Source organism: Pituophis catenifer, unplaced genomic scaffold (genome assembly GCF_029215685.1).
Source record: "Pituophis catenifer annectens isolate HBS135680 unplaced genomic scaffold, rPitCat1.0.hap2 SCAF_7, whole genome shotgun sequence".
NCBI lineage: Eukaryota > Metazoa > Chordata > Lepidosauria > Squamata > Colubridae > Pituophis > Pituophis catenifer.
Window position 1 is genome coordinate 25,137,062 of NW_027256887.1, and position 21,046 is coordinate 25,158,107.

At 36.9% G+C, this 21,046-nt stretch overlaps 2 protein-coding genes across 2 annotated transcripts in view; one reads left to right on the top strand and one right to left on the bottom strand.

The window, feature by feature from the left end:
- ANKRD26 (ankyrin repeat domain containing 26) overlaps positions 1 to 15,818 on the top strand; it is a 94,526-nt gene extending 78,708 nt beyond the window's left edge. Inside the window, exons 38-39 of the mRNA XM_070946608.1 lie at positions 10,518 to 10,563; positions 14,769 to 15,818. Of these exons, the coding sequence (XP_070802709.1) occupies positions 10,518 to 10,563; positions 14,769 to 14,917 (195 nt within the window). The 3' untranslated portion in view covers positions 14,918 to 15,818. The remainder of the gene's footprint in view (positions 1 to 10,517; positions 10,564 to 14,768) is intronic.
- Positions 15,819 to 15,849: 31 nt separating this feature from the next.
- On the bottom strand, positions 15,850 to 18,862 carry LSM8 (LSM8 homolog, U6 small nuclear RNA associated). Its single transcript, XM_070946609.1, has 4 exons — positions 18,776 to 18,862; positions 18,159 to 18,199; positions 17,222 to 17,349; positions 15,850 to 16,311 (listed from the first exon to the last, which is right to left on the bottom strand). The coding sequence occupies exons 1-4, from the start codon at positions 18,804 to 18,806 to the stop codon at positions 16,221 to 16,223; spliced, it is 291 nt and encodes a 96-aa protein (XP_070802710.1). The 5' UTR covers positions 18,807 to 18,862; the 3' UTR covers positions 15,850 to 16,220.
- Positions 18,863 to 21,046: the final 2,184 nt, after the last annotated feature.

A 21,046-nucleotide genomic window follows, 5' to 3' on the forward strand; every position in this document is an offset into this window, starting at 1 on the left:
TATAAACACTGGATTGGAATCAAATTCGCAAACTAGACTGGGCAAAAGATGGAATAAAAATCAGTGGCACCTTTTTAAATCACTTAAGATTTGCAGATGATCTCTTCTCACAAGATCCAAAACAGCTTCAAAGACACATACAAGAGCTGCCAGTGAAACATGGGCACTAACCTCACAATACATAATACATGTATAATACAATACATGTATTATACTGAAGACACTCTTATTCCTGTGATGCAGCATATGGCAAAGAATGTAATATTGGTAAACCGGGGCCTTATAAAGCACATGACTATCAAAAATAAACACGCCAGCAGCAAGCATGCCAAGATTAGCACCCTTCCAGCATTGAATTCTGCAGTTGTACAGGATTTGGCTAAACCATTGTTGAAATAAATATAATTTAACTGTTTGGACAAAGTTGACACCATGTGTCACTGTTGTGTGTGTATATAATATATTCTCTTAAAGTTTTTAATAAACTTCCTTACTTCAAAAAAAAAAAAAAAAGAAAGATTTGCAGATGATCTCTTCTCACAAGATCCAAAACAGCTTCAAAGACACATACAAGAGCTGCACAATACAGCCAGTGAAACATGGGCACTAACCTCACAATCGGTACAAAAACTACAAGTGGCGCAAAGAGCCATAGAAAGGTATATGTTCAGCAAAACAAGACAAGATAGAAAAACCTTCACATGGATTAGAGAACAAACAAAAGTATACAATATCATCAAGAGAGTAAAAGAATTGAAATGGAAATAGGCTGATCACATAGCAAGAAGAACTGATGATGGCAGGTGGACCAAGGCAGTCATAGAATGGATCCCATTTGATTAAAATGCATCCACGAAAAAGACTTAAAACAAGATGGGTTGACAATATCAGCAAGTATTGTGGGCCCAATTGGCAAAAGAAAGCGCACACAGTATTGATTGGAAACATGTGGAACAAGCCTTCATCCTGAAATGGATAGACAATGGCGATGATGATAGATTCAAATTTGGGTATGTGGTACTGGATTGATAAGAGCATTTTTTCTGCTACTTCTTAAAGCTTCCTATTCAGCTCCTTTCCCACAAAATACAACATAGAATGTAAAATCAGGAGACTTTAAATGTAATGGACTGTTGTTTAGGCATCCCCCTCCCCTTTCCCTGCTCATCAGGTAGGGATACTTTCTACTCTTCAATCCTCTGTGCAGCATTTTCACCAGGCTGAAGATAGTCCTGCAGAAGGTATGAGTAAAATGTGTTGGGAAATGCTCAGCCAAGCACGGAGGAGGACTCAAGTGGGGAATTTGCCTTGAATCGTTGTGCAGCTGCAAGAGATCCAGATCTCACCCCCCCCCTTCCCCAGCTCCATAGAACTTTATTTATCAAGCAGTCTGGGGAGATTCCTGTATTATAGGCAGAATACAATAAAGTAATTTGAATGCTACAGATGTGGGTCTTAATTCTTGTTATTTAAGTACACAGAACCAAATTATTGCATTCAAATTGAGGCAATTTAATCTTGGTGATATGAAGAAAAATGGAGCACAATTCTATGTATGTTACTTTAATAGGACATTTTTGTATTCTTCAGTGATGGGTGTTTTTCTTAGAAGCTGCTTTGACTGAAAGAATGATACAGTGCTATATAAGGATATATAGCAATATTTTTCCCCAGGTATTTGGTAGTAACCATCCCAATAACAATACAATGAAATCTTAATTTGGTAAGGGTAGCATATTGCTTCAGATAACCAAGCAACTGCTTATTTATGGTAATTCTGCCAAGTGAATTACTTTATGGAAAGCATTTTCTTTCTTCTTTTAACTTGGAACAAACTTCAAAAATATTAATAACCTAATAAGTAGTCAAGTATTAATTTTCATTCTATACAATTTGGCAGGAAGGCATTGAGATGTATATACATAGTATAGATTTCTATACTCAAAGGAGGAATATCTAACTGTCTGATGTAAAGTTCTAAACCTATTCAATATGTTTTGTGAAGTCATTTGATCCCTTGACAATGTTCATTACAGGTAAGCAATCTGTCATAAAAGGAAGGTACCCCAAATGAGCCAAACACTAATGAATATACATAAAGAAAAACGTGAAAACAGTAAATAATGCAAAAGAAGTAGATGATGGAAAGAATACTTGCTATTAGGATAGACAAAATAGATAAGTTTTTTACTTTGTTTTAAAGAAACCTGTAAAGAGAGACAGAGAAGGTAAAGAAAAACTAGACATGAGTGAGGAAGAAACTGGAAGTGGAAGGAGGCAGAATGAGAATAAGGCATGTAAAGAGGGAGAGAAAAAGCAAGTAGGTTAGTAATTTTTAAAAAAATTTCATTACATATATATATATATATTTAAAAGGGGGTTAAATCCATGTTTGCTGAATTCACCTTATTACCAAATTAATTTTGGCTGAAAAAAATTCTTAAAAATACAATGATAGTTTAATGTAAAGTTCCCAAGTTTCTGCCATTAAAGTGCCTTGAGATTCAGTGCATTGAGGCATATATATATAACAGAACATAGTAATTCTCAAATTAAAAACTGATCTATTAGAAAGATTGTGTTCAGTAATTGAATACAATTGTTTCCCTGTAAATACCAAGTGTATTCACCTAACCGTACCTTAATTTACCAAGTTATGTGAACCTTTCTCATAAACATATGCAATATTCTTTCTTCTTTAAGTTAGGAAATAATTAGATCAAAAATCTATAGCCATAGTTTTCTGTTTCATCCAATCTGGAATGTCAAGCTAATATGTAACCATGATTTTTAGGTTGAAAGAAAATAGGAAAAATGCACTGTTATTTTTGTAATTGCATATGTGTTCATTTGATAGAATAAATTTCTGTAGATCACCTTGTCCAAATTTCTGCCACATATATACTCACAGGATGGCAGAAAGAAAAAGAAGCATTTTTCTAAGTTCTATTCTGAGCTTTATTTATATTATTAACAGTTTTGCTTCCATTGCATTTAGTAAAACAGTTTAATACCAGCTCCAAAGCTAGAATAACAGGGTTGGAAGGGACCTTGTAGGTGATCTAGTCCAACCCCCCACCCAAGCAGGAGACTTTACACCAGGGGTCCTCAAACTTTTTGAACAGGGGGCCACTTCAGGGTCCCTCAGACTGTTGGGGGGGCGGACTGGCTAGGTGGGTGTGGCTGGGGCCCCATGTGATTGGGTGGGCGTGGCTAGCTGGCCATGTGACTGGGTGGGCGTGGCTATGTGCATAGGAACTACTCAGAGGGCTGAAAAAAGTCATTTCTGACTGGTCGTTGCACTTTTGACCGGTCCTCACACTTATGACCATCCTCACATTTATGCCCGTTGCAGCATTCTTAACAACTTTGTCACTCATTTCACAACTACTTCTATTCACCACGGTGACAAGATAGGGCGCAAAACGTAAAATGTGAAGACAGTCGTAAGTGCAAGGACTGGTCAAAAGTGCGAGGACCGGTAAAAAATAACTTTTTCAGCCCTCTGAGTAGTCCATCTGCACAGGGACTACCCAGAGGGCTGAAAAAAGTGATTTCTGACAGGTCCTCGCACTTTTGACCAATCATCATTTATGCCAATTGCAGCACTTAATTAAATTAATTAAATAAAAATGATCTACTGGAGCGGTCGGAGGCAGTCCGAGGCGGGCGTTCTGGCCGGCTGCAGGGCAAGGTGATACAACCGGGTTAGATAGGCCGCTACTGCCCAGGTGGGAGGCAGGCGCAGGCCTACAGGGCTACTGCAGGGTGAAGCTATGGGATGGGGTAGGTCAGGGGTCTGCAACTTTAAACACTCAACCTTAAACACATGTAAGTGCAACCTTAAACCTGGGTGGGCATTGCCAACTCCATATCACTTACTCCCACCCAGATTTTGTGGCTTCCAGTATTTTCTTTTAAGCAGGTATCTCTGTGTGTCTCTCTCTCCCATCTCTTTCTTTCTCCCTCCCCCCCCCCATTTCTTTCTCTCTTTCATCTCTCTTTCTCTCCATCTCTTTCTCTCCCCCCCCTTTCTCTCCTTCATCTCTCTTTCTCTCCATCTTTCTTTCTCCTGTCCTGCCCGGGCGGCGGCGGTGGCAGTGCACCTATCGCACCATCAGGTCGCGATGGGTGGGCATGGCCAACTTTTTTTTTTTTACTTTTAAAAGCATTTTTTCTACAACCTTAAGAGGTTGCAGAAAAAAATGCTTTTACAAGCCTCTGCCAATCAGGCAACTCAGCTGGGATCGCCAGAGGCTTTTAAAGGCATTTTTTTTCCTACAATCTCTTCGGCCGAAAAGCCAGCCATGCAAGGAATGGGTGGGAGTGGTGGGGCGGGGGCAGGGCAGGGGGCTGGGCTGAATCCCACCACTGTGCAGGCCATACCCGGCCCGCGGGCCGTAGTTTGAGGACCCCTGCTTTACACCATTTCTGACAAATTGAAAGCTTCCAGTGATGAAGCTTCCACAACTTCTGAAGGCAAGCTGTTCCATTGGTTGATCATTCTCATTGTCAGAAAAATTCTCCTTATTTGAATCTCTCCTTGATCAGTTTCCATCCATTGTTCCTTGTCTGGTCTTCAGGTGTTTGGAAAATAGCTCTATAGCAGCCCCTCAAATATTGGAACACTGCTATCATGTCTCCCCTGGTCCTTCTCTTCACTAGACTAGCCATGCTGAGTACTTGCAACCATTCATTGTATGTTTTAGCCTCCAGTCCCCTAATCATCTTGCTTGCTCCTCTCTTCACTTTTTCTAGAGTCTCAGCATCTTTTTTATAGGGTGGTGACCAAAACTGGATGCATTCTAGGTGTGGTCTTACTAAGGCTTTATAGAATGGTATTAGTACCTCAATTGATTTTGATTGTATCCCTCTGTTAATGCAACTTACGATTGTATTGGCTTTTTTGGCTGCTGCTGCACATTGTTGGCTCGTATTTAATTGGTTGTCTAATAAGACTCCAAGATCTCTCTCACAGTTACTGCTATTAAGCCTGGTTTCACCCAGTCTATGTGTACTTTTGGTTTTTCTTGCCTAAGTGTAAGACTTTACTTTTTTCTACATTGAATTTCATTTTGTTAGATAGGGCCCAGTGTTCAAGTCTGTCAAGATCCAACTGGATCTTGAGCCTATCATCTAAAGTGTTGGCTATTCCTGCCAGCTTAGAATCATCTGCAGATTTGGTAAATTCCCCTTCTATTTCTTCATTTAAGTCGTTTATGAAAATGTTGAAGAGACTGGGCCTCAGACGGAATCTTGTGGTACCCTACTGCTTACTTCCCTCCATGTAGACGTAGACTACTCATTGAGTACCGTTTGTCAGCCAGTTAAAAATCTATCTGATGGTGATGCTATCTATCCCACTTTTTTCTAGCTTACCAAGAAGTAGGTTGTGGTCTACTTTGTCGAATGTCTTGCTGAAGTCTAAGTATATTATGTCCACAGTATTTCACTGGTCTGCTAATTTAGTCATTATATTGAAGAACAAAATACGATTGGTTTGGCATGATCTGTTTTTAACAAACCCTTGCTGACTTCTAGTTATTACTTTACTTGTTTCTAGATGTTGGCAGATCTGTTTTTTTTTTTTTTTTTGTTTTAATCTTTTCCAGTATCTTCCCAGGTATATTAGGATGATGTTAGGATGATTGGTCTGTAGTTTCCTGGGTCTGGGTTGTTTTTTTCCCCCCTTTTTTGAAGTTAGGAACTACATCAGCTCTTTTTCAATCCTCTGGTACTTCCCTGGTGCTCCAGGATTTTTGAAAGATGTGGTACAGTGATTCTGAGATGACACCTGCCAGCTCCTTTAGAACTCTGGGATGTAATCCATCAGGTCCTGGTAATTTGTATTCATCAAGATCAGAAAGCTGTTTTCTTACTATTTTTTTGCTTATTTTAACTTTTATTTCTTGTCTGTCTTTTACAGTTAAGTTTTTGGTAGGTTGTAAAAAGTCATTGTAACACTAACCTCAAGGAACAACAAATTTGACAGTGATTTAGGATCATAAATTGCAACTTTGCTGCCTACTTCTCATGACAGTTCCACAGAATACTATACAGAAATCAAAGGGCCCTGCTGAATGGGGTCAGGCCAGAATATAAAGGGTCATAAAATTTATACCACAGATGTTTCTGTCTATTTAGTCAGCAAGTTTGATATTTTCACACAAGAGAATAAACTGTTATGGGAGGAGAGGCATGAACGCCTCCTTCCCACACCCAGCTCTATACAACTACAGCAAAGCTGGATCCAGTCCATAGAGGAAAAGTCATAAAAGATTAGTTTAGGTGATTCTTTAAAAAATAGCAGAATTTCTTTCTGCATAAATCTGTATGCCTGTACATTAAGTACATTGAGGTGCAGACTTTAGATTAATTGATTTCATTTACATTTATATATGAACCTTCAGGATTATATGCTAAATTATATTTCAGATTTCCTTATAGGTTTCATTTCCTGATTTATCCATAACATTTTTGTCAGAATGCAGATTTTAATAATGAAAAACTATAGTTCTTTAACCTTGTATCAATTTATAGCAAATTATTGCTGAACTGTTGCCATTTGAAAGATATTAAAATATTCAGACTTTAGAGTTATTAAATTTATTGTTGCATATTTCTAGGTAGAAATTCTAGCTAGGATCTAGAAGAGGTTAGCCATGTTTTAATCTCATTGAAGTTTGAAATAGTTAACAATGATCAGAATAATGATCTTGATTAATATCTTATTACTTTTAATTAGGACCAGTATGAATAATGTCTTGTGAAGTCAGCTTTCTAGGTAGAGCAGACAGATGATATACTAAATAAATGTTAATTTAGAAATGAGTCACATTGAATTATGGACTTAATTAAGTATGCATGATTGGCTCCTCCAAAGTAGTTTACCATTTCTTTTCGCATAACGTTTCTCTTTTCTGATACTCCTTTGTAGATTAGTCACTTTCATTTCTGTCATCAAAAACCATACACTTATGGCTTGCTCTTTACTTCTTCAGCTCCTTGATCAAAAATCTAATTCTCCCTTCTCTTCTCTGCAACCAGAAACTTAACAAGGTGTGTAGTCAGTATTGCTGAATACCATGTAATTTCTTCTGCTGAGCTATTATATTGTTCTGTGTCTGATTAGTTAAATACTGCACATTACACTGTAAGAAAATAACACAGTAAAAATTACAGATATAAGTAAAATAATAATAAATAACCCATTACAACATATTTATGTAATGTATTTAATGTGTTTTACTATATTTAGAGTAATTGAAAATTAGTCATTTTAGTAATTCAGTATTAACTTTCTAATTAGGAATTCCCTTATTCATAGTTCCACAGTAATCTAAATTGTAAATCAATATGATTTGAGAATATGGCTGTAATATTGAGATCTATGGAACTATATTCCTGATAAATTTGCATGGCTAGTTTCCTATGCAAATTTACCAAAACTAAATTTATTTTAGTGAAACATATCTGTTGTAGAAATATCACAGACATCTTCAACCTTCTTGGACTTTCAGCTGTTTGCATAGTTCAGTTTTCTATGCCATACATACTCAAGAATTACAGAGCAATTAGATGACTTTTGACTTTGTCTCATGATTCAGCAGCTGAAAGGATTATTTTAATCATGACCATCTACAGCAGGGGTGTCAAACTCGTGGCCTGCAGCCCAGATGCGTCATGGGCTGGCCACGCCCGCCCCCATTTTAGCAAAGAGGGGAAAAGTCTTAATATGTTACGTGATGACAGTGTGATGGCACGAGTTTGACACCCTTGATCTACAGGGAAAGCAGTTACACTCTTATCTCCCTTGAAGCACAGATAGCAATTTTCCCAGATTTACAACTTTCTAAATTTATTTTCATTCTAAATAAGCATTTTTTTAAAAATTAGCAGAAAGCAATGACTCAAAATCAGAATTCTAGGAAGGAATTTTAAAAGAAATTTAAACACTATTAGCATGTCTGCTATACTTCCTCTGCTATGTTCTGTCCTCCCTGTCCTCATAGAAACAACTATAAAGGGCCATAAATATTTTTATTTGACTTTCTAAATACTTCAGAGTTTCTGAGAATTCGGTGGCATATAAATGTAATAAATTATTATTATTTGTAAAGTTCCTTTTTATTATAGATATATTTCAGGAGGTAAGCATAATGACTGAATAAACAAGACTGAGCAGCTAAATTTATTAAGAACTGAAGCAGAATTGTAGGTAACATTAAGTTAGATTGCAAATGTTGGTTTCTTTCTCTTTCTGGACAGTCTTTCTGAGAAGGTGTGCTGGATGTTTGCCATCTGGAATTATTTGTAAAAATAATATAGGTGGGATACAAATAAATAAATAAAAATCAACAAAATTATAAATTGGAAAAAAGCCAGGAAAAGTATTTATTGGAGTTATATATTGTCTGTCTTTGTGGTTAACAACTATTAATAATAAATTAAAAATAATAAAACTTAGTGCCTAATTAAAACCCATCATAGTAGACAAAGCAGCTTAAATATAGAATATCTATACTGATAAATAAATAAAATTGTGCCTTTGAATCAGTGTTGGCTGCTGGCGACTATCTGGACTGGTCCCTGCAGGCTTTTTGGCAAGATTTCAGAAGTGATTTACCATTTCCTCCTTCCTTAGGCTGAGAGAGAGGCCTTTAGTGACTGAGCTGGCTTTGTGTCTCAGTTGGGACTAGAACTCACAGTCTCTCAGGTTAAGCACTACAACAAACTGCCTCTCTAAATACAGAGTATTTGCCTAAATAAAAATATATTTGTCTATTGTCAGAAATAAAACAAAGTGCAAGTTACCTTGGTATTCCAAAATTTCACATTAACCCAATAATTTGTAATGATGCCAAGACAGAAGTGTTTTTAATATTTGGGTAAATTCAAATGCAGGAGAATATAGCTTTAGCTTTGTCTGAACACACTTTTATTAAGTCATAACCAGTATTCTTATTTAGTGGTGCATATCATAATAAGGCCATATAGGATATAACTATGGCATGTTTCATCATGACCAGATTCGGCATCTTCAGAATGATATGTCTGGCACAGTAATCTTAGCTGTGCAAGTGCATTCTTAGTTTTTAAGATTCTGTGGGTAATCTTGGACCCAAATTGTAAGTTTTCAAAGAGTAACAGCATCCAATATACCAAATTCCTATTAGTTAATTTGCCTTCTCTTGTCTAGCTTAGGCTGCAGTTTACCTTCCTTCAGCCCATTATTGGTCTTATTCACTGATAATGTGGTGCTAGTAGTAGGAGATGTGGTGCTGCCTACTAGCAGATCTGGCTTCAATAAAAGATTGGACCAATTCATGGAAATCAGCGGACTAATGACTATTAGTTTTGATGGCAGTATTATCTTTGAAGGCCATCTGCAGGCAGACTAGTGCATTTCCTTGTGCAGTTGATTCACCACTATGAGAACAGATAGTGGAATTAGATGGGCCATGGATCAATCCAGCCGGACACTGTTTATATTCTTAAGTACCTGAAAAACTTTCCTAGTTTTCATCCAACAGTAGGAAGATATTGTAGTGGATTCCATATTCACTCATTTAAAAACAAGATACTCCTTTGAAGATCTGGTGCTAAGGTTGTTCAGTCCCCACATAGGCCAGAAAGATGAGTTGCTATTCAGATGACTTTTCAATACCTAAATGTGTAACCAGCAGCAAAAACTGCAGCTCCATGAAGTACTTTACTTTGTGTAATGTTATGTGAGCTAATGGAAAAATAATTAATCCACATTGTGAAAATAAAGTAAACTCCAAAGCCTAGTGAGGTATACACCTTTCTTTTTAGCACCATGGCAAGTACTGGTTCCACTGGTTCTTCAGTTATTCTCTACAGGATATTTGCCAGTGTTTCTAAGCTGATTGAAATTATTCTGAAACCAGATTTCCCTCATCCTGACAAATCACATGAAGTGATCAATGCATGAAAGAGTGCTGCCAGAAACTAATATAGACTTCTGTGTAGATTGATTGTTTCTCTCTTTCCTAATGCAATTTAGTATATAATACTAAATAACAAAGCATACAAAGAAGAAAAATACATAGGTATATTTGTAGTGCAGATTGTGCATATAAATTGCAATCACAACCAATGTTGAAGCTGCACCTGTAAAAAATATGTAGTTTACATACTTTTTTAAATTGCCTGTTTGCACTTTAGTTATCTATGATTACATATGTGTACATATATGTATATGCACACACTGAGACAGATTTGTTCTTTAGTCAAACGTTTTGATTTTGCATTTAAGGTACCTGTGAAATCTACCTTTGATTGGATATTATATTATCAGGAAGTGTTGATCCATTAATGCTAATTCATGATGTAAAGTTTTGATCAATGCTAATTGAAAGCTAGGATATATTTTTTTAAAAAAACTAAGAGAGTAACATATGTAAAATTTGCTAAAATATCGTATTGATACTGCATTTATGTATTTTTATTTTATATTTAGTAATATTTCAACCATAATCTAAATATAATTTCAGATGCAGATGGAATTAGAAAAAAGTATCACAAAAGAACTGGACCAAGGTAAATAACAAATTATATGCTGACAATTTGAAACTTGTTTTGCTGTTGGCTTTGTTTCCCCACCTCCACCCTGCCGCTGCCAAGAAAATGATACAAATACTGAAATTTTGAGACCCTGCATCTCATCATTTATGTTTTAGAACAGGGCCGGATGCGTCACATGCTGGCTCTGCCCCCACCCCGTTTAGTGAAGGGGAAAAAAGTCCCGATACGTCACGTGACAACGCGAGTTTGACACCCCTGTTTTAGAACCTAAATGTGGCCACAGTAAAAACTTTAGAAACTTAGTTTTAGAACATAAAAATATAAAACCCATTATTACCTGCTGACAAATAAACTAATCTATATGATAGAAATATAGTTCTAGTGTATAATATACAAAGTAATATAAATAGGAAAAAGGAAGGAAGTATCTAATATTTTAGATCATAGAAATATTATAAGCAATTGTTTTAGAGCAGGGGTATCAAACTGGATTTCTTTTTTTTTTTTTTTAATAAAAAAGTTTTTATTTTCTGATCAAACAAGTATACAATATAAACAATCATTCAAACTATCATCAGAAAAAAAGAAAAAAAAATCAATTTGGTAAACTCAATCTTCAACCCCTCCTCACCACCCCCCACCCCCGACTTCCCAGAACAAAAACAGGGCATAGATTTCACCAAACATTCGCTAAAATAAACTAGCTAACTGCAAGATTTAATAACTCCCAAGACCCCTTAACTCCCCTTTTACAATTTCATCAACCTCCCTTTATATAAACACAAAGTAACATGTAATCCAATAACTCTAAGAATTTTAAAACCATTAACAAATCTTAAACATTCAAACCTAAAAACATTTTTCCCCCTCCTACTTTTCTCAAAGTTCAGATATTTTGAAATCTCATAACAAAAAATAAACGTTAGATATTCACTAATTAAATTTCTACATTTTTATAATTAACCATTAGTACATTAACTAGAAAACCAAAAAAGATTAATCAACCATTAATACATCATATTTAAAAATCAATATTCAACTTTATACTTTTTCCCCCTCAGTAGTTATAACACCTAAAACATAATCAATTTTAACCATGAGTAGAACAACTGCAAAGCCAAAAAAAAAAAAAATTAATCTTCCATTCTTGCTTTATTTTGAAATCTCATAACAAAAAATAAACCTTAGATATTCACTAATTAAATTTCTACATTTTTTAAGTTTCTAAATTTCCCCCCTTCATTATTCCTCCCTCCAACTTTTAAAATTTGAAAGATGATCAACAACATAATTAACCATTAATACATAAACTAGAAAACCAAAAAGGATTAATCAACCATTAGTACATCATATTTAAAAATCAATATTTAACTTTATACTTTTTCCCCCTCAGTAGTTATAATACCTACAACATAATCATTTTTAACCATGAGTAGAACAACTACAAAGCCAAAAGAAAAGGTTAATCTTCCATTCTTGCTTTCTTTTTATATTTTTTCCAATCTTTCTGCATCCCTCCTACTTCTATTTTGAGGAGGTTTTTCATTTTAATTTGAGGTTGATATAACTGCAAAGATTGTCCCCTTTTTAAGAAAGTTTCCTCTGATTTAGAGCCCCCAAATCGCCTCTTCATGCTTATATAAATCAGTTCATTCCTTCGTCTGTAAAACCAAAGTTTATCAAGAGTTTGTGAAGAAAAGTTCAATTGTTTCTTTTCTATTAAATGTATAGATGCCACTGACAAGTCTCCTTCATCTTCTGAAACTTCGAAAGTCTGGTCATTTACTACTTTTTTCCAAACCAAGTCATAATTTTGAAAGATTCTATCAATTTTTCCGAAAAGAGCAGAGAGTAAGCTCGAAAATTCTTGAGAAAATTCTTCCACCCTCTCTGCTGCAATATCTCCTGAGTTGTCATCATGCTCCGTAGTTGTTTTGGTTTCCTCAGTCATTTCTGTTGTTATCCCTTTAAGAATTGCTATTTGGTTACTTACAGCTGCAGTATGATTATTCATGGCTTCTTTTATAAATTCTGTAAGTTCTGCATCAAAATCCTTACAATTCTGTAAATCAGACAACTGTTTCGTTTCTGACACCTCCAAATAACATCCAGCACTTTCAAGATCTCCTTTCTTAGAAGCCATTTTATTTTAAAGAAATTTTCTTTCTTCCCACAACCATAAAATCATAAAGTCAGAACCATCCTTTTGAGCAGCATTCAGCAATTTCTTTATAAACAATCTTTTCCCAAACAGCTCTTCAAAATCTATTCCAGCAACTTAAAGCCAGTCTCTGAGCACGAGTCTATTAGCAAAAACTTTTTCTAACTTTCCCTTTTAAAATCGCAACAAAGAAACGCCATCTTAACTTCCAGCTCAGAAAATCCAATTAGAAACATTGTATCCCCGGAGTTAAGTGTTATACTTGCAAAAAGCTTGTCCTCCTGCTTCTGTTCCGCCTGCTTTTTTGAAATCATTTAATCTTCTGTTTGACAGCAGAAATTGGACGCAACGCCTAGCTCTGTAAAAAAAAAACAGAGTCCCTCCGGATCCGGAGCTTCAGTGGGCTGAACGGGGAGCTCTCACCCTCCTAACCCCTGGAATTAATCCAGGGGTTTTCAGGGAGCTCTACCCTCACCCACCCGCTCTCCTCCCCTTCTTTTCCCGAAGGGGAGATTTTCAAGCCGTTTGACAGCTGATTAACGCTGTCAGAACGGCTCAACGGAATCACGGGGGCGGCGGTCTAAAAAGACCGTCAATGGCGCTGCGGAGCCAACCCGGAAGTCATCAAACTGGATTTCTTGGAGGGCCAGATCAGCATTATAGTTGTCCTCCGTGGGCTGGCCGTGGGGAAGGGGAGGAGGAAATGGGATGGACTCCCCCTTGCAGCACCCTGCCGGCCAAACTGGGGCACGGGAGGGCCATGGGCAGCCCCCGTGTGTCCCGTTTTTGGCCTGGACTGCCTCCTGCAGCACTGTGGGCCAAAACAGGCTGCGCGGGGGTCACCCCCGGGCCCTATTTTGGCTGGCAGGGTACTACAGGAGGCTGTCCAGACCGAAAACAGGTCATGCGGGGGCTGCCCGTGACCCATTTTCGCTAGCAGAGGCACCATGGGCTGGTTCTTTGCTATTTTCAGGCCGGGTCTAAGCACCCATGGGCCAAATCCTTGAGTTTGACACCCCTGTTTTAGAGCCTCAAACACTCAGAACTAGCTACATATTCAATAGATAAAAGGTAAACTTAGCTCCATTGAGATTAATAAAATTGAGGTCTAACATGTTCCATTGATTTTAAACATCATAGTATGCCAATTTATAATGGATGAATTGCTTTAATAAAGTAAGCCAAGAAAATCAATGTTGAGATGGATATGAAGCTAAGTTAGAAGTTGCTTATACTATTCAGGTACTTTATTGCACATTGGAAAGTTTTTTCTAAAACAATGTATATGCATGTTTCATTTTGGATTATCCAAATGAAATAGAAAAAATAACATGTAAAATTAAACTAAAAATGTGAAAATGATACTTTAATATTCCTACAAGATATATAAACTTTAGTGTTTTCATCAAATAACCATGCCAATTTTTAGACCGCAGAAAATTCTCCATTGTTCTCCGATCTTGGTTGTTTGCTTGTAGACATTTCATTACTCAACTATGTAAGATCACTGCTATTAAGTGTGGAGCTTTGTTTAGTGTGTGTGTGCACTCACACATGCGCACCCACATACATATTGTACATACAGCTCCCTGTATATAAATATAGCAAATCACTAGCACTGATGCCGTTACCTAGTTGGGTATTGAAATGCCTGCAAGTAAACAAACAAGCTCAGAGCACCAAGAATTCCACATTCAATCCTGAGCTACATATATTCTCTTCTATTGGAATGTCTCAATTAAAAGCATTCCAGAAAGCCTACATTATTGGGTTTATTGCAGTTTGTAGCCTGATTTCTGCTATATATAATCTCAAAGCATTCCCTTTGACTGTTCCAATATGATTTATTCTGCATAGAAGATATTGATAATTTAGGATAAAACTGTTATCCTTATTTCTAAAATGTGTATAAAGTTTGCAAAGGTATACACTGTGGCTAGAAAGTTTTTTTTTTCTTCCATAGCAAAATAGTTAAAAATAATGCTCATAATATTCGACAAAATTGGCATTGATACTATTGTCACTGCATCAGATATTATGAAAATTACTCTTTTTTCAGCTAAAGCTGAACTTGATGCCGGATCTGTTAGAGTCTCCCCTGTAGGATCAGTTGATGGATCTTCAAAAAAATCAAATATAGACCAAGATCAAGTTTCCAAGGCAAGACAGCAGTATCTAGATGTTTTAAAGAAAAACTATATGATTTGAATAAAGTCTGCAAACTTGTAGATATGACTTGATCGCTTAACTTTTCAATAGGATGCATATCTGGCACAGTGCACTTGTATGTAGAGAAAATACTTTATAGACTTGTGGTTCCTGTTTTGTTCTCTTCACCACCCCCATGTTTTTTCTTTAGTAAATTCACACTATCCTATGACTTATAAAACTGCCTTTGTTAGGTTTGTAGTTATATGTATATAAAAAAAAGTCCTTCCTGGATCTGCTCTTGTACTTTTATTTGCATGTTGTCAGATAAGTTACTATGTTTTTCTGATACATTTGCTTTATGCCGTCAAATGCATTCCATATAAATGGCATTTCTACTTTTTATTAATGACTTTTACATAGGCTCAGCATTAGGCATCCTATACTGATAATATGCTGTTCCAGCAGTAGTGCCAAGAGACATTTGATCTGTATTTTTAAGTAGTGCTGAAAATGCACTGATGATTTGATTATAACAAACCTCAAACATTTTCTATATATTGAACTAATGGTTCAGGCTATTGTTTATTTTTTAGTTTTTCAAGGGTGGTGCTGTAAGGTATCTGGTGCCATTGAGCTAGAATATGCTCAAGTGATACAGTGTGTCCTAAGTTTACAATTTCTGGAAATTCTATTAATTTTGAATGTTAGCACATAGGAAGCACGCGCGCACGCACACACACACACACACACAAGCCCCAAGATATATCACAACTTTTAGCGGCTCTATTCATTAGAAGAATGATAGCTGGTAGTGGAATTCTGTCTCCTAATCGCAGCTGGAAGATTAGAAGGATCTTGCACACTGAACTATAGGTTGTGGAAAAGGAAGTTTCATTCATGTTGCAAATCATCCTCACTAACATGAATACATTCAATTATTTAAAATGTCATAATAAATTACAATGGCACAAACTGCCCAGTCATTTTTTAAGAAATTAAAAATATTTTTTATTTATAAAGTACACTTGTACGTAATGTGATTTATTTAATATAATTTTAAAATATTGCTTTTTCTGAATGTTTTTCCTAGCAAAATATTCTTTTTGTGTCAGCAGTTTAGAATTTTCATTTCCTTATGTTCTAAGCTATAACACTTCTAGATAACAGTTTTTAAAGTTGCTTTTTCCAATTGCTATGTTGGAGTTCTAAATACATGAGTCAGTAGTAAAATGTATACTTCAATTTACATAAAGCTATAACAGTAAAAAATAAGTATAAATGATCCAATTATGCAGATTTTAAAAAGGAATCATGCCATTGTATAAATAATTCTGTAAAGCAGTCCTTATTCTTTTGTTTTTCAATGTACAACTGAATTCAAAGGTTCTGCTCGAATATTTCCCAAGTCAAGGGCTGAATCTGTTTCTTCATCTATTTCTCCAATTACAGCTCTGAAAAAGAAATTTTGATTGCTCTAGTTACATATATTTTAAATTAAATACCAAAATACCTGCATGCTATTCTATTACAAAAATAGTTATTTCTACTTAATATTATTTTCATACTTTGCAGCAAACTGAAAAGTATTAATGAAATTCTACAAAAGAAGGATATAATATCTAGCCCATGTGCATTGTACTGAAATAATTATCACATAAAAAAACCCTTGGAGACAATAACTTGCACCAACAATACAGAGAAGTATTTTGTGCAAAAATGACTTTAAAAAAGAAAATAAGCCATTATTTTTTTCTCTTAGAATTGCAGTGATATACATGTACACAAAAGTAAATTCAAGAAAACATACAGAAGGTTCAGAGGGAATGTCAAACTTTGACATGACTTGACTGCTTAAGAAATAAAGTCTAGTTATGAGTGTTAGACAAGAGGTAATATTAATGAACAGAGGAATAAAGAACACATATGGGTTGGATTATAAAGGAATTCTATATAAATATTAGTATGCAAATAGTTGGAAGGGGCAAAGGAAAGTGAATTTTCATCAGTGAGTAGCATGAAAAGCCTTAGCAGGCTTTCCAAACTGAGGTACCACTCTTGGAGAGGTGTAGACGGAGTCCAGGGGCAGTGTGAAAGCCTTTTAATTACATTGCTACAATGCATCCACCTTTCCCAAACTTTAATTGTACCATATTGTTTTAATTGTTCGTTTGATCTGGATTTTTAAGGGAGGTGTGTATTTTAAGATTATACTAAAGGGAGGTGTAATGGGGAAAAACTTTTAGGAACCACAGCTTAGAGGGATACCAATAACCTTGTTTCCAGATAGGCTCTCAAATAACAGGTGATTTCATACCCTAATTGCAGCTGGGATTACATTAACTTCAAAATAATAACACTTACACATTATCTCCTCTCACAATGTATAATCCTAATACTACTTGTTCCACTCCTTGTGAAGAACTGAATACTCTTTCATGGCTCTCATCCAAAATCAAATTGATTGTCTGATCAAAGCCCTTGAGCGTGCCCTAAAATAAATACATAAATAAAATCTATCAAATTTTTATTCATAAAGCATATTTGTTACAATTCTTTATTTTTCACCCTTAAAAATCTGAACAGCAATTCATATTTAAATGGGATGGATAACAATAAATTATATATTGACATCAAACCAGGTCTGGACTGTTTGGTTTTTTTTTTTTTTTTTTTTTTTTTTTTGCTTACCAGTGAGTTTTTATACATCAATCAATTAAAAAGGTAAAGATTTCTCCTTTCCAGTCAAGTTTGATTTAGCAGGCAGTGCTCATCTGATTTCCTAGCTGAAGGAGCCAGCATTGTCTGGACACTTCCATGATCATGTGGCCAGCATGACTATACAGTGAGGCGCATGGAACGCTGTTACCTTCCCTCTGAAATGGTACCTATTTACCTACCTGCATTTACATGCTTTCAAACTGCTAAGTTGGCAGGACGTGGAGCAAGAATGGGAGCTCACAGCATCACCCAGTACTTGGATCTCAAGTTGCCAACATTCTGATCAACAAACCCAGCATCTTAACCGCTAGGCCATCATAACCAATCATTAATATCCATTTACTTCATTGCACACTTTTCTCTCAAAAATTGGTTTAGGGTTAGTTAATGGTTGTCAGTTAACGCTGCAAATCTAGATATCCATACTGTAATCACAAGGACATCACACCCATTATTTCCACAATGGGCAAAAAAGTCCTGAATGAGATTTTAACACTAGTGGCAGGAAAATAGCACGACAGCCCACTTTTGATACAAGCCAAACATTTTAGAAAATAATGAGTTTAAGAGGAAATCTCACCACAATCATTCGACCATCTGAAGTAATCACAGCAACAGTACCTAAAAGTCATGTCAAGGAATGACCTTAAGTTGTATCTTTGTGAAAGTGTGTGTATGCTCCTCCCAGCTCCTGCCAAATGAAAAGGATAAGCTCACACTTGCTAATGCTACATATAGAGAGCCCTTTAAGAAACTGGATCTCTCCCCGTTCAAAACCAACACTTCGGCAACTATGACCTCTTTTCCTCACAGAAATGTGATGCCTGTATAGGCATATACTTCGTATGCCTATAGCTCTCTTACTGTTCCATTTTGAAGAAACCCTCCGGAGTCGATTGCACCGCCCAGTAGGGCGTCGCTTTCATTTTACAGCAAAGCCCGCCCCCCCCCCCCCCCCCACGAAATCGAACCATCCAAGCGGAGCCGATTCTTGAAAAAAAGAAAATGGCAGACTTTGCAGCCAATTGCAGGCCGCCGAACATCCCCTCGCGCGCGCGGAACAATGGCGAAGACTGAAACGCGAAATTAGACGGGAGCCCCTCAACGCTTTACTTTCCCATCCCATTCCCACTTCGCCCCTTCAGCACTCGCGTATTTTTCACCACGTTTGTAGTGTTTGTGGCAAAGGAAGGATACGGTTGATGTAGTTTTCCAACGCGGAGGTCATAGCGACGATCCCTATTGAATCCTACGCTCCGTCGCACAGTATAAGCTATCGCGAGGTTTCCCGTTCTCAAGCGAGAAACTAAATTCTCTCACGTGGCATGGACTTTTGTGACGCGCGCGAGCGAGAGAAGCCAAAGCTCTGTAGAGCATGCGTTATGTAGATTCTTAAGATGTAGAAAAGGAGTAGAGTAGTCACATCTTCGGTAGGAAAGAACTCTTCCGGTTCCATTTTTCTTGAGGGAAGTTACTGTTCCCCCGCACAAAAAATATGGCTGGTTAGATATGTTTTATACACCTTTCCTCAAATTGAAAAGACAGCCTTAGAATGTTAATTTTAAATACAGAGTTAATTTAAAAACGGCTCCAAGGAAGAAGGATTCCTTGACAGTTAAAGGTACAGAGTTCAAGAGAGGCTTGGCCGTCAGGCGAGTCTATGGTGGCCGGATGTTATCGGTCTTTCTCGCGATCATACGCGGGGCAGAACAGGACGGCGGGAGTTCGAGCGCTTTGGTGACGGCTTCTCAGTCGGTTAGAGGTAGACTGATGGCCGACCGGGCTGCAAAACTTCGGACCATCGATGGTAGCAGGAGCTGTTTCGCCATTATTCAGTGCTTGGCTGGATTTTTGCAGCTCGGATCCTTTGGCTCGGGTCTCCAACCTTGGGCACTTTAAGCCTGGCGGACTTCCAACTCCCAGAATTCCCCAGCCAGCTTTGCTGGCTGGGGAATTCTGGGAGTTGAAGTCCGCCAGGCTTAAAGTGCCCAAGGTTGGAGACCCTTGCTTTGGCTCACTCTCTTCCCAATTGCAGGGCTTGGTGGTCTATTTGAAGTGGGAAGACAACGGTTCGGTATGCACCGAATCAGCGCACCGTCAATTTATTTGCAATTGCATTTCAGAATCAGAAGTAATAGGTCTTCACAGTCTGGCCGACATAGAAATACAATAAAGCCCGTGTATTACAAGATGCAGAGGAAAAACATGTTTTTTTTTCCACTGTGCAAACCCTACACACACCTGCATTCTTAGATGCATTTTACAGCATGATAAAGTTTGCTTGAGTATAACTTTTTCGGGTGGGAGCTTGAAACCAGATTGTTTTTTGTGATATACCATATTCGGTAGACGTGGACCATTATTTTACAGTTTATCGTGGAAATGTAGAAAGTAGATTCATTCAATAAGCAAGGGATGTATGAATGCGGTCTGCATCAGCTGAAAAATGCTCAACAGAATAAATCAGGTATTAGAGGTTAAAGCAATATTTGCCACTCCATAAATTTGCATTAGGAGTCATACTATACTACTCCATGATAGTTTAACAAATCTGAATGGCACATTGGGAAGCTAAGAAACTTTCCTTATGTACTGATCAGGATGAATTTACAAAACTGTCCAAAACAATACTGTGAATGTATGCATGAGATAAATATGTTGTTTCAAGGAGCATCTTGGTGCCATACTCCAATTAAGAATTTGTCAGATCACCCAGAATTTTGGCCAGTAGACACGTGGGATTTTGAGAATAAATTGTGAATGTTTTGGCTGCCATGGAGAGGCAGGTTGCAGTCACAAAATAAAAGTGACAAATAAAGCAGAATGTTAAGAGGGAGATAAGTGGGTGCATTGAATCCTGCAAGTGTTACACTAGGATCTGGTTATAGTTGTCCACATTCTAAACACTGATCTCCTTGAAGTCTTTTTTTCTTGATTGCAATAGTCAATAAATACTTGAAAAGGCTTTCAATATTTTAGCACACTACCCTGGAAATACAGACTTTATAATCCAAAATATATGTTTATCTGGAAAATGTGTAATGCAGACAGGAAGAAGTGCATGAATTTTTCTCCATATCAGCAATGTATACGGTACATGAAATTTAGAAACTAATTCCACAGAATGTCAATAGAAAAAAATATCTGTAGCTCAAGGGTGAACTGTGGGGATCTTGGTGCTCTCTGAGCTTTATTGTTTTCTTGCAGATGTTTCATTATCCAACTTGGAAATGTCTGCAAGTAAACAATCATGTTGAGAGAGCACTAAGGACCCCACAGTCTATAGTAGTTTTGTTGGCTTATTTCCAATTGTTTTGTAGTCATTGGTGCTGTCTGAGCTTGGTTGTTTGCTTGCTTTGTTTAATTATCCAAATGGAAAACATCTGCAAGTAACCAAGTTCAGAGAGAACCAAGGTCCCCACAGTCCATATGGAGTTTCATTGGCCTTACAGGCAATCCTCGATTTAC

What these genes read in the sequence shown, in the direction of transcription:
- LSM8 (XM_070946609.1), bottom strand. Translation starts at nt 18,806, where the DNA reads ATGACCTCCGCGTTGGAAAACTACATCAACC. An exon ending in GTTGGAAAACTACATCAACC is followed by an intron (nt 18,200 to 18,775) that starts GTATCCTTCCTT and finishes CATGACTTTTAG; the next exon opens with GTACTGTTGCTGTGATTACT. An exon ending in ATTGTGAGAGGAGATAATGT is followed by an intron (nt 16,312 to 17,221) that starts GTAAGTGTTATT and finishes TTTCTTTTTCAG; the next exon opens with AGCTGTAATTGGAGAAATAG.